At 35.9% G+C, this 11,904-nt stretch overlaps 1 protein-coding gene across 3 annotated transcripts; it reads right to left on the bottom strand.

The window, feature by feature from the left end:
• Positions 1 to 1,106: 1,106 nt before the first annotated feature.
• LOC127797703 (transcription initiation factor TFIID subunit 15) lies at positions 1,107 to 11,374 on the bottom strand. 3 transcript variants are annotated; one of them, XM_052330814.1, is made up of 8 exons: positions 11,119 to 11,374; positions 9,533 to 9,738; positions 9,032 to 9,396; positions 8,716 to 8,913; positions 8,037 to 8,120; positions 7,254 to 7,335; positions 7,049 to 7,175; positions 1,107 to 1,728 (listed from the first exon to the last, which is right to left on the bottom strand). In XM_052330814.1, exons 2-8 carry the CDS (start codon positions 9,653 to 9,655, stop codon positions 1,472 to 1,474), a joined length of 1,236 nt encoding a protein of 411 aa, XP_052186774.1. In that variant the 5' UTR covers positions 9,656 to 9,738; positions 11,119 to 11,374; the 3' UTR covers positions 1,107 to 1,471. The 3 variants fall into 3 exon arrangements, with proteins under 3 accessions (XP_052186774.1, XP_052186773.1, XP_052186775.1); XM_052330813.1 differs by having other exon boundaries at positions 9,533 to 9,723; positions 11,119 to 11,373; XM_052330815.1 differs by having other exon boundaries at positions 8,716 to 8,910; positions 9,533 to 9,723; positions 11,119 to 11,372.
• Positions 11,375 to 11,904: the final 530 nt, after the last annotated feature.

An 11,904-nucleotide genomic window follows, 5' to 3' on the forward strand; every position in this document is an offset into this window, starting at 1 on the left:
CAAATGGGCAAATAGCAAAAAAAAAAAAAATCAAACATTTTTGCAAATTTATCTAAACATTTTAATTTTAACAATTGAGTGAGATTTATATGTAAATTTTTTTTTATATATATATACATGTGGGTCTCACTTTTTTTTTTTTTAATTACAGATCACATGCCATATCACAACGATATATGCCTCATAAATTGATTTCATGTGTTAAATAAAATTACGCCCAATTAAATTAATTAAAATATAATTATCAAAATTAAAATATTTAAATAAATTTATAAAAAAATTAAATATAAATTTGTAAATTTTTGTTTACTATTTACCCTTATTAAATCCATTCAAAATGTAAGAATGTTATAATTTATTTAATTTTTATCTAATTAAAGATAATTAAATTGATTCGAGATGGAAGTACAATGACTTGTTTGACAATTTATGCAAAAAAAATTTATAATATGATTTATTTATATTTAATATTGGAATAATAAAAATAAAAATATTTAATATGTTTAATTTTTAAATCTTAAATATTTTATAATTATAAAGCATTGTTTTTTTACTTCTGTAAATGGAATGGCCCACACACATGGGGTGCGGGCAATTATTGGGAGAATTGATTAAAGGAGGTCTACTATTTACCCACGTGGTCTTCTTCTTAGGACATACTCAACCTTATTTTAAGATGAATAAATAAATATTATGTCTAATTTAAAGCAAATGCTATGCTACCTAAAGGTGTGGGTACCACCTATATATTTCTACTTTCAGACGTCACTCTTTTGACTTTTGTCTTTAGCCTAGAGGCCCTAGCTACCTATTTTAATATTATATTTTTGACATTCAAAAAATATTATTAATTTAATCCCAAACGCAGTTCGAGAACCCGAGTTGCATTGAACTCGAAATTTATACTTTATGAATATATTTTTAAGATTTTTTTTTATTAAATTGACTAAAAAATATAAATTTAATCAAATAACGAAATATTTTTAAGTTGGCACAAAAAAATATAAAAATAGAAAAATTAAATTTAAGAATATAATTAAAATAATAAAAAAATTTAAGTGAGTAAAACTACAACGGCAAAACTATGGAATTCGACCCAAGGCTGGTGGCACATGAAGAATCAAATTAATTATAGAAAATAGTTCCCGTGTTTCACTCTTGAAAGTTGAAGCCCAATAGATGCCTGAAATCAACAATCAAACTAATCCAGGAAAAGAAGAGAGAGAGAGAGAGAGAGTTCCCTTGTTTCACGCTTGAAAGTTGAAAATCAATAGATGCCTGAAATCAACAATCAAATTAATCCAGGTAAAGCAGAGAGAGAGAGAGAGAGAGAGAGGGTACAGATTGTAGGGTCAAAATCAAATAAGTGTCTTCCATTCCACCACAAAAAAGAACCAACCCACAGCCCCAACCCACACCCACCCCGCAAAGTAAGAAAGAAGGGCAGTGAAATAGTTTTTATTTCAGAGCTTCAATACCATCCTCCTCCTCCTCCTCCATGACGATGCCTGCTTCTATCTCGGTCTCGGTCGCGGTCTCTGTCCCTCCCATAGTCTCTGTCTCGATCAGAATCGAAGTCGTCTTCTCGGTTTCTTCCCCTAGCCCTCTCCCGGCTTCTGCTCCGATGCCTATCTCTGTCATCTCGCTCTCGGATTTTGCTGGTTTCCCTCTCATCTCTACCCCTTCCCCGGTCTCTGCTCCTTTCTCTTCTATCTCTGTCACTCATGCCTGTGGTTATATGCAAGTCAAGAATCAAAACTAATACAATAATAAATAGTCGTGACACCTTTTCACCATTTTTAGACCAAGAGTTACTCAAGCAAACAGGTAGAAATGGACTCCACAACCACCTATGATCATATAGTACAACTATAATTTATTTTTATTTTTTTAATTTTAAGAAGGGATCTTAATTTTTATCTAGCGATTGTGGTGAAGTACTGCAGAAATTGGATCAAGACGGAGGACAACCCACAGAGACAAAACAAAACATGGTGACATAGACAAACCCGACGTAGCTTAGACTTGAGTAGGGTAGAGGGGGGTTAACAAGGTACTCCAAGCTGAACAATTCCCATTTAAATTTATATTAATTAAAATTCTTTTTACTAGTGAGATGTGATTTTCCTTGTAAATAAACTCAATGTACTACCCAAGAAAAGGACTTGAACAAACCTGCAGAAAGAAAGGATGCCGCCTGCTAAACCCAACCATAGCTTAGGCTTAAGGTAGAGGGTTAGCAAGGCTCTCCAAGTTGCACAATCCCCCACTAAAAATCATATTGCCTAACATATCTTCATTACTTGTGAGTTGTGATTATTTTTGGAAATAAAATGGCACTAAAGAAAGACCTTGAAAAGCAATTTATTATTTGTGACTGTACTTACAGATAGACAAAGAGATATCAAGCAAGACAGATATTGGAAATAATACTTATAGAATACAAACATCCAGGAAATGTAAAAAAGACAGTTACATCCCAAAAGTTCAGGTATGGCATAAGGAGAAGCGGAATGGGTAGTGTTAGAATAATGTCTAAGATATATGTAATCATGAATGCCCAACGTATCTGCCAACAACAATAATCACAAGCCTATATATCATGAATTCTAGATCTTTGATCATCTCTATCTATCATCATATCATCTATAAGGCCATTATATCCTATATAATGTCTAAGGTTTTCCCACCAAGTTTTCTTTGGTCTAACCTATGTGACAAAAGGGGGAAAAAAAATGTTTCTAAAAGATAGAATTTCATGTTGCACGTACAAAATCATTCCATCACATAACCCCTGACCTAACCCCTTGCTCTTTCTCCCTTCTTTTCTCCTTCCTCACAGCTACTTCTTTTCCCACTCCTTTCTCCGTTGTCTACAGCACGCTTTAGGCTCCCCAGAAACCCCCCAGAGATGCAGCCTAGTCACCCTTACATGGGGCCCTCTAAGCTGGTGGAGATGAATCTAGGTGGCTGCAAGCATGCACCAATCTAGCGACGGCTTGAGTGCGGTGTCTTTGCTTGTCACTCAAGCATTGACTCAGCCAAGTTAGGATGAACTAAGCTCTTCTAAAACCTTACCCTACCTTCTAGAAATATGATGGGGGCTAATTGGGTGATTAGGATTAGGTTAAGCTTGATTAATTACCCCTAAACCGATTTTCTAGAAGTTGCGGGAGGCCTAGTTTGGCCACTTCAAAAACTAATCAAACATGATACAAAATAAAACGGGCCGCAGCAGCCTGTTTGATATCCATAAACAACAATAACATATCCAGCCTTTATCCCACTATGCGGGGTCGGCTACGTGAATTCTAGACTTCTATGTGAGTTATGCCTCAACAGATAATTTGTCTAGAATTCATATTTGGATCCGACTAAGTTTTATGCTGGCTGTCGGCTACCTAACGCAACCCTCCTCCTTTATCCGGGCTTGGGACCGACAGTGGATAACATCCTCTGGTGGAGTAATGATAAAATAAAGTTTCAACACCATCTTCATATGGATAAGTTTCATGAGATGGTGGTGAATGAAGATAATTGATATAGTTATGTTCCATCACTTAGTTGACATGGTGAAACCAACAAGTACAATATGGAAACACAACATAAATAATAATGGGATAAAATTAAGAATGGGATAAAAATACTTATGGGACTAAATAATATTGTCTGGCATTTAGTAAAGAAGGTATTACTTGAAGTTATATTTATCCCATGTTTGGTATGTTAAATTATGAAGGGCAAATTGCACAAAAAGAAACCCAACTTTTTAACTTTGTTTCAATTTCGAACTAAACTTTTAATTTTTATAAATAGTAGTATTCAACTTTGATTTTGTTTCAATTTTGGACTGCCATTGTATTTCAGTTAGTTAAAACTGTTAAATGCTGACTTGGCCCAGTGACATGGTTGATGTGGCTGCCACCTCAGTTGCCACATCAGCCTATAAAAAATAAATTTACATATATAATCTTATTTAGCAATTAATAAAAACAGGGGCGGCAGAGACCCGTCCCTGCTGTCATTAATTGCCACCATTGGCAACAACCTGTTGTGAAACTCTACAGTCCCTACCGTGTCGCAAAGTCCAACCCCTCCCTTCACCGCTGTCTTCTTCACAATAAGTAGTTTGTAGGGAAGATGAAGACCCAAAAGATTACAGATGAAGCAAAATTAAGCGATTAAGAAACAAGGAATGTCATTGCTGCAATCACAAAACAAGCTAGAGTATTCTCCAACACAATGTTGAAAGAGACAGCCCCAGAAAATAAATGGGAAAATGATATCACGAGAAAGAGAGTCAAGACATTCAAAAACAAGGAAACAGAGAACAAACGAGTTGAAAGTTTACCACATTTCACATGTAACCATTAGATGAAAAATATGAGTTCCAACAAGTGGAGATGGTGATAGAAGCTGAAAAGTGGAGTACTGGAGATTGTTATTGTGATAATTTGAATCACATAGGCACCAGTGAGACACACAGAGTATGAGAGAGGGTCTGACTTCGGCTGTGGCAGTCTCAAAATGCAAGAAATCCCAATCCAACCCTTAGTGATTAAACTCCCTCTCATTTTATTAGGGTAAATTTGCAGCTGCAGGAAGAGGAAGAAGAAAGACCCGGACAGCTCATAACCTCCCAAAATCACAAACCCTAAAAGAAAACCAAATTACATATGCATCAATCTGATCGTGCAAGGGGGAGACATTGGTACGATTCACTGTTTCAACCCCCACTGCTGATGGGGGGTTGTATTTCTTGATGGTGGCCAACCACCATGGCCAGAGGCCACCAAATTTTTATTAATTTTTAAATAAAATTATATATTTAATTTAGTTTGTATATATATATATATATGCAAGTTTATTTTCTGTGCTGAGGTGGCAGCTACTTCGGTATGCCACGCCAACATTTAATGGTTCTAACTAACAGAAGTATAATGCGCTATAAATTGAAATAAAATCAAAGTGGAATCCTGCTATTGAAAAAATTAAAAGTTCAGTCCAAAATTGAAACAAAGGTCAAAGTTGAGTTTTTTTTTTGTGCAATTTGCCTAATTGTGAATAAGGTATTACTAGTGATAGTTATCAAATGACCAAATTGACCAAATATGTTACAATTATAGAAAACACATTTTTAAATCACATAAAATTATTTACCAAAATATCACTGGGTTCATAGATATTCACCAAGTGTTTACATAAAAATATTTTTAAAATAAACGAAATCGATGAACCATTAAATGCATATCAATCTGATGAGCCAGTGGGATCAATAATAATATGAGCCCATTCCTGGGTTATTCAGCAATGGGTATGAATGAACCCATCACTGGGTATGAATAAACCTAGCAAAGGGTTCATCTCTGTCTGATTAAGATATTCCTAGCGGGACAGATTGGGAAGGAGGAGGAGGAATCTGGGAATGATTGGCATCAAATCTGGAAAAATAGAAAGCCCAGAATCAGATCTAGAAAAAGAAAAGAGAGAGAGAGGTAGTCAAACCTGTTGGAGATGGTGGAGGTGACCCGTGGCAGTGGCAGTGGATGGTGGTGATTGAAGTTGGCGGTGGTTTGATGAATAGGAGGAAGATGCATACCAAAGAAGAGAGACAGAGAGGAAAGAGGAGATGCATTAAATGAGGAGAGAGAATTGGGAAAAAGTTGATATAATTGAGGATAAAATTGTCCAAACAAGAAAATTTTCTGATCCCCTTGCCCGGATAATTTTATACCACGGGGTAAAGAAGGTATTATTGTATCCCATAAGTCTGCTATAAATTAATCCACGGATAATTTTATACCATGTGAGGGACGTTTCCAAACATGGTATTGCCATTTTACTAGGTACTACCACCAGTTAAAATGGCAACAAACAGGCCATTGGTCAATTAATGGCCCGTATCTCCAGTTACAAAAGCATTCAAAAATCCGTCCATTAAGGCCCTCAAAGTTGGCCAAAAGTCATTAAGGCACAGCTTCAAATATGGAGTCTTTATGGGTAGCCTACTTTGGCCCATCTTTTGACCCATTAAACCTTAACCGGAACTCACCCAATTTGCCATGGTGAACCCACCTCATGGCAGGCAACAACAAATACATAAGTTGAGATTAAAATTCATTTATTTGACCTTTGAAAATGGCCCTCAAAGCAGGTTCATTGTCATGACTACCATGGAATTTCCCATACTAAATAAAAAATGGCCAGTTTTCCTGGAAATCGCCTAGAGCTCAACCAACCTGGCCAACAGCCACCTATTTCCCTATCAAATATTGTCCAAAATTCAACCTGTTTGATGCCCTCTTATTTAACAAGTTGCACACCATCTTAAGTTCCGTGCCACTATCATCTTAGGTCTCTGTCTACCTTAGCTTGACCAAACCACCCTTTTCCCATTTATCCGTCCAGCAGTAAAATGGAGGGGTGGAGAAATTTTTTTTATTTTAGCATGTATAATTTTTTTAGTTTTTTTATAAATAAATAACTTAATTGAACAAAAACAAATAAATCCTTAATATAGATCACTATTGGAACTCTTAACGTAATTAGGGTGCTGAATAAGCCACAATTAATAAAAGATGCATCAATTCTTAATTATCCATGTGACATCACATCAGGTGCAACATGTAGGGAGAGAGCGATATAATAAGGGGTAGCAAACTATTCACTATCAATACATATGCATATTAATGCCTTTTTTTTCTGTAAATCATATGCATATTAATGTCATTGAGCTTAAGCCTGCATATTATAAATACATATATGAAAAATCTTTAAATTGTAAACAATCAAACAAAGGAGTACACAATAGCAAATCACTTCATATGGATATCAAACACAAGACATGTGATGCAATTTGCAAAAAAAAATAAGATCAACATAAGATACTTGATACTTCTGAGTAACATGGGAAATCAACAATTACCAAACACCCTGGAGAATAACAACCTAGATGCTTCTAAAATAGGAATCAATAATGAATAATTGAATATTAAGAAGTACTAAACACCCTGGAGAAAAACAATCAATCAGAATGATAGGAGGATACCTAGTTCCTCAACTTCCCATCCTGCACGCCCAGTACCAGGAAGCACCTGACCAGCTTCAGCTTGCTGTGTTTTAGCACGAAATTTCTTCTTGAGATTTCCAAACTCATCATATACTTCTCCATCATCCTAAGTTTTGATTAAAAGATGGTTAAATTTAGAACAAATAATCCACCTTCCTGTATTGTCAAGTAAAAATTATCTTACTTCCTCTGCCTCCCGCCTACGTCGTCTCGTTTCCTCTATTTCTTCTTCATCAAGTTCTTTGTAGCCACCCCCTCGACCTCCTCTATGTAACAAGAAATAACCATATTAGTAAATTTTATTCTCCCTATATGACCAATTCAAGAATGGGTCTGGGGCTCTCACCCTGAGGTATGTTAATAAAATGTGAATTAACAAGAATTTAAGAACTACAAAAGTAAAAAATATATATATAATACAAAAACACTCTTGCCTAAGTTAAAGGAGACAGATAAGTACACATGCTGAGCACAACACTAAAAAAGACCATATAGTGGCTGAGTGGTGTTACTGGTGCAAGAACAGAGGCGAGCAAGTGGATCATTTTCTTCTTAAAGTGGATCATTTTCTTCTTAAAGGCCCAGTGACTCAAGAGAATGGTTTCTCATTTTCTTTTGCCTTTTCAGGTGTTTTCTTAGTACAGGGTTATCCCCTAAGGCAGTGCTTCTTTATATTATACTGTTACTCTTCAAAAAAGAAAAGAAAAAATAATTAAGGTCGAGTAACTATTTTTCGTTCAATGAAACACAATGTACAGAACAGCCAAAAACTTGAATGGGACTTAATACTTTGCAGCTCCTTTTTAATTCCTGAGAGAAAAATAGACTGAATACCTAGAAAAGGAAAACGAAAAGGAGAAATATGCAATCGCAAAGCAACAAAGATCAGAACTATGATAAGTATAGCCAAGAGGTGTTTTACTTTCCGTTCACATATCAATGTGTCAACAAAGCAATGATACAATACCTCACCCCGCCTTCATTGTGACCAGGCTTGTTAGTATTGCATATGTTGCATTTTGTACGTTTTGCCCAGTTGATATTGCCACACCTGCACCCACAAGTCAAAGGGACAGGTAGATGCAGCGTTAGCAATAATGTGTGACTTTCTTTGTACTAAAACATGTCAGAACCTGCAGGCTAAAAGCTTTTTCATCTAAACACAACATGAAATGTCATTTAGCTTGATGTATATATGCTATTAACTAGCATTCAAGCTCAAGCTCTAGCACCAGAAAAGACACAATTTTATTATCTCCTCTCAAACCATTGCGATATGACATTGTCCAGCCCAAAACTGCATGAGTAAGGATTTCTGGCAAAACAAGCAGGATTTGCAACAATGATCATATTAGGCATCTGGAGACTAGGAATGGCAATTTGTACCCATTCGACGGATATCCCACAAATCAGATTATTAAGAGTTCAGTCAACGATTAGCAAGAAGTAAACATTTTGGGAGTTGGAATTGAGCCATAGTTTATCACGGTAAACTGTAAATAAAGAAGATACATAAAATTCAACAAAGATCCTGACCAGCCTATTTTATGAAAATATTTATTAGTAAATCACAGTTCCAAAATATTTTGAAAATCTGTTTCACAAGTTCAAAACTAAAATATGCCTCCAATATATAAGTGTCTTACATGGGGCAAGGCCAATCATTTGGACCAAACAGACCTGTTGGCCCACCAATTCCTCGACCAGGGCCCCCTGAATCATTGCTACCACGGCCCTTTCCCCGACCACCAGCACCTGTACCACCACCAAAGCCCCCAGCAGGTCGAGCACTTCCACAACGGTTGCACACACCACGAAATGCAAAATTTACATTGGAACAACTGCTAAAAAGATAAAGAGTATAAGAAATACAATCTTGTAATGAATTTAAACTTACATATTCTAGTTCAAATAAAGGTAGAAAGAGCAAACAGAGCTGCTCACCAATGTCATTCAACAGACCTTGTATTCGGACACAACCAGTCTCCCTCCTGTTGCCATGCTTTCCCTGAAGCATCACCCCGACCTCTACCTCTTCCACCACTTCCATTCATATCCATAGCACTTTCCTCCAACCCACCAAAATCACTAACCAAACTTGGATCTCCAACATGACCTCCAGAGTTATAGGAGTGATCATCTTTGCTCTTTGATTCTGCTATAAAAACTCCTATATTTGATCCATGGAAATCCTTGTTGTGGAACCATTCAACAGCAGCTAAGGCGGCATGCGGATCCTCATATGTCACAGTTGCATCTCCTTTTGGCTCATTTGTGATCTTGTCTCGGTATAGCCATATTTTTGGTCTACCAGTTCGTTTGTCTTTCTATTTAGGATGAAACAAATTTGAAAAACAAATTTTTCATCAATTGCTTGATGTGTTGAAAAACATGAAGATATTGGTTCCAAGGTCAAGTAAGAGAAAAACAACTGCAGATTCAAACAATACCTCAAGATCCTACCTTTAACAATCCAATTGTGCCAAAATATTCTGCCAGCATATATTCATCAGTTCCAGGTGGCAAGTCACAAATGTAGACAGATCCATTTGAAGGTGCTGCTTTTCCCGAAGAGTTTGCCATCATGCTCCAATTTCATGTAATTGCAGCAATAATCCAGCACCCAGCACAAAGCAATATGGTAATCTTTTCACCTGTTGAGGCATCATCTTTTTCAACCACTTGTTAACAATATTCTCTTTTCCATAACCACAACCACCACTGATAATTAAAACACCAAGTTTATCGACAAAAATAAAGAACTACAAACCAATAAAGCTGCATTTTGCTAATGAGGTTAACCATCAATTGAAAAGTCAAACACCAATTTTATCTACAAAAGATAAACAAACAAAGCTGCACTTCACTCCCAAAGGCCAACAGCAACAACACAAGCCTTAATTCCACTTCGTGGAACTTCAATCCCAAAGGCTAATGAGATTAAAAGCAAAGATGAAATGACTTTATTATATAAACATAGACAAAGGTAGTGTGGATTGTTTGGAAGATTAAACATAAACTATAACTTGAAATACAATGCAGTCAGGGACTCACAGTTAATAGAATAACAAGTTCAACTTTCCAAGCAGAACAACCCATGGATGGATCAGTTAATAGGGAAAACATTGAACATGAAAAAATAGCATACATGATTAGGTCCCCCAAAATAAACAGTAATTGCAGACAATCAGGGTTACTATTGCAAATAGGCAGATGTATCAAGCATTACCCAATGGGTGTCAGAAACTGGAGCAGGTAAAGTATCTGTCAAATTAGAACATAAAATGAAATATTTCTAAGAGTATTTGCAAATGTTTCAGGCAAAACAAATGAAATTTGAAAACATGTAAAATTAGTTAATATTGTGAATTCTAGAAAAATGAGACATGGACAGAGAAATAATTGGCGAGCTATAATTAGTTAGGATGATACTTAATTGAAGATAAGATGAGCAATTAACGGTATTAGGGGATCTGCAACACCATATGGTAAAATGGAAAGGATGAATAAAAATAGGAAGAAACCCGTAACGTTCAATCAAAAACTCTATCAGTAGAGTTTTGTCCCCAGATTCAGAACTGTATTGAATTGATTTGTAGCTGGGCAAATACTGCGATTTTTCTTTGTGCCTCAAATAACAGTAGATATAGCCTTAATTAACTATATATAACTAAACTCTGTAGGGATATTTTCGAGGGAACATCTTTGACAGCTCCAGAAAAGAGGACACACCAGCGGCAACCTTGTTCTTTGTAATACAGTACTATAGTATTTAATTATGTTTCAACCGATAAAATGTCAGCATGTCACGCAACAATCGCATTCCGACAAAAAATTCAAAAAAAAAAAAAACAAATAATTACAGATACAGATTGAAGCCAATCACGCCATACACCGATGTAAATGATGGTTCGGGACCAGGAAAACAAAAACAGCCTGTAGCCTTGTTTATAACCAGCAGATTGCCTATGGTCACGAATGCGAACGACGAAATAAAGGAACAACAATCTCATCGGCAAGGAAAAAATTGAAAGCAAGAAGCTCCATACCTCAGATCTAGACTGAAGCAGGCGGCGTAGGGAAGGGTGAGTCGAGCAGCAAGCGGCTCTCCTCCTGGCTTTGTTGTTGTTGTTGCTTGGTCGGCGGCGGCCACAGATAACGGCGTCGTCCGGCTGCTTGTGCCGAACGGAGACGTAATCGGCTACTCTTCTTCGTTGAAACGCTCGATCGGTCGATTCAGCTACGCAGACCAATTATCACCTCTCCGTGAGAGTTTCTATCGGACATGGTTAGGGTTCGAATGATTTTCAATAAATTACACGGGAGCCCCATAAAGAGATCCCCCCAATTTTAAATATTACAATAAACCCTCTCATTTTTATTTATGGTTATTTTAATGCAGATTCCCTCCCATTGTTGACCAAGTCTATTATTTGTTTTTCTAATTTTTTCCTTTTTTTCGTTTTTTTATTTTGTATTTAATAACTAATAAAAATAAATACGTTTAAATTAATTGTACATGTTGGTTGGTAAATAAGTCGAGATATCAAACATATAAGATTACCAATTAATTTTGAATAATATTAATTGATAACTTTATAATTTATAATTCATAATAAAATAAAGCAAAATATAATACTACATGCTTTATTTTTAACGCTAACTTTCTATAGACTTCACGCTTTATTTCTAACGTTAACTTTATGCACTTTATTATAATAAGACTCAATGTGAGATTTGTGTATCTCAATTTTATGTATGAAAATTCTTAGTTTAGATTATAGGTTACAACTCACGTGTATAAAGTTAAAATCGCTAATAATCGTCAATCAATC

Source organism: Diospyros lotus, chromosome 3, assembly GCF_014633365.1.
Source record: "Diospyros lotus cultivar Yz01 chromosome 3, ASM1463336v1, whole genome shotgun sequence".
NCBI lineage: Eukaryota > Viridiplantae > Streptophyta > Magnoliopsida > Ericales > Ebenaceae > Diospyros > Diospyros lotus.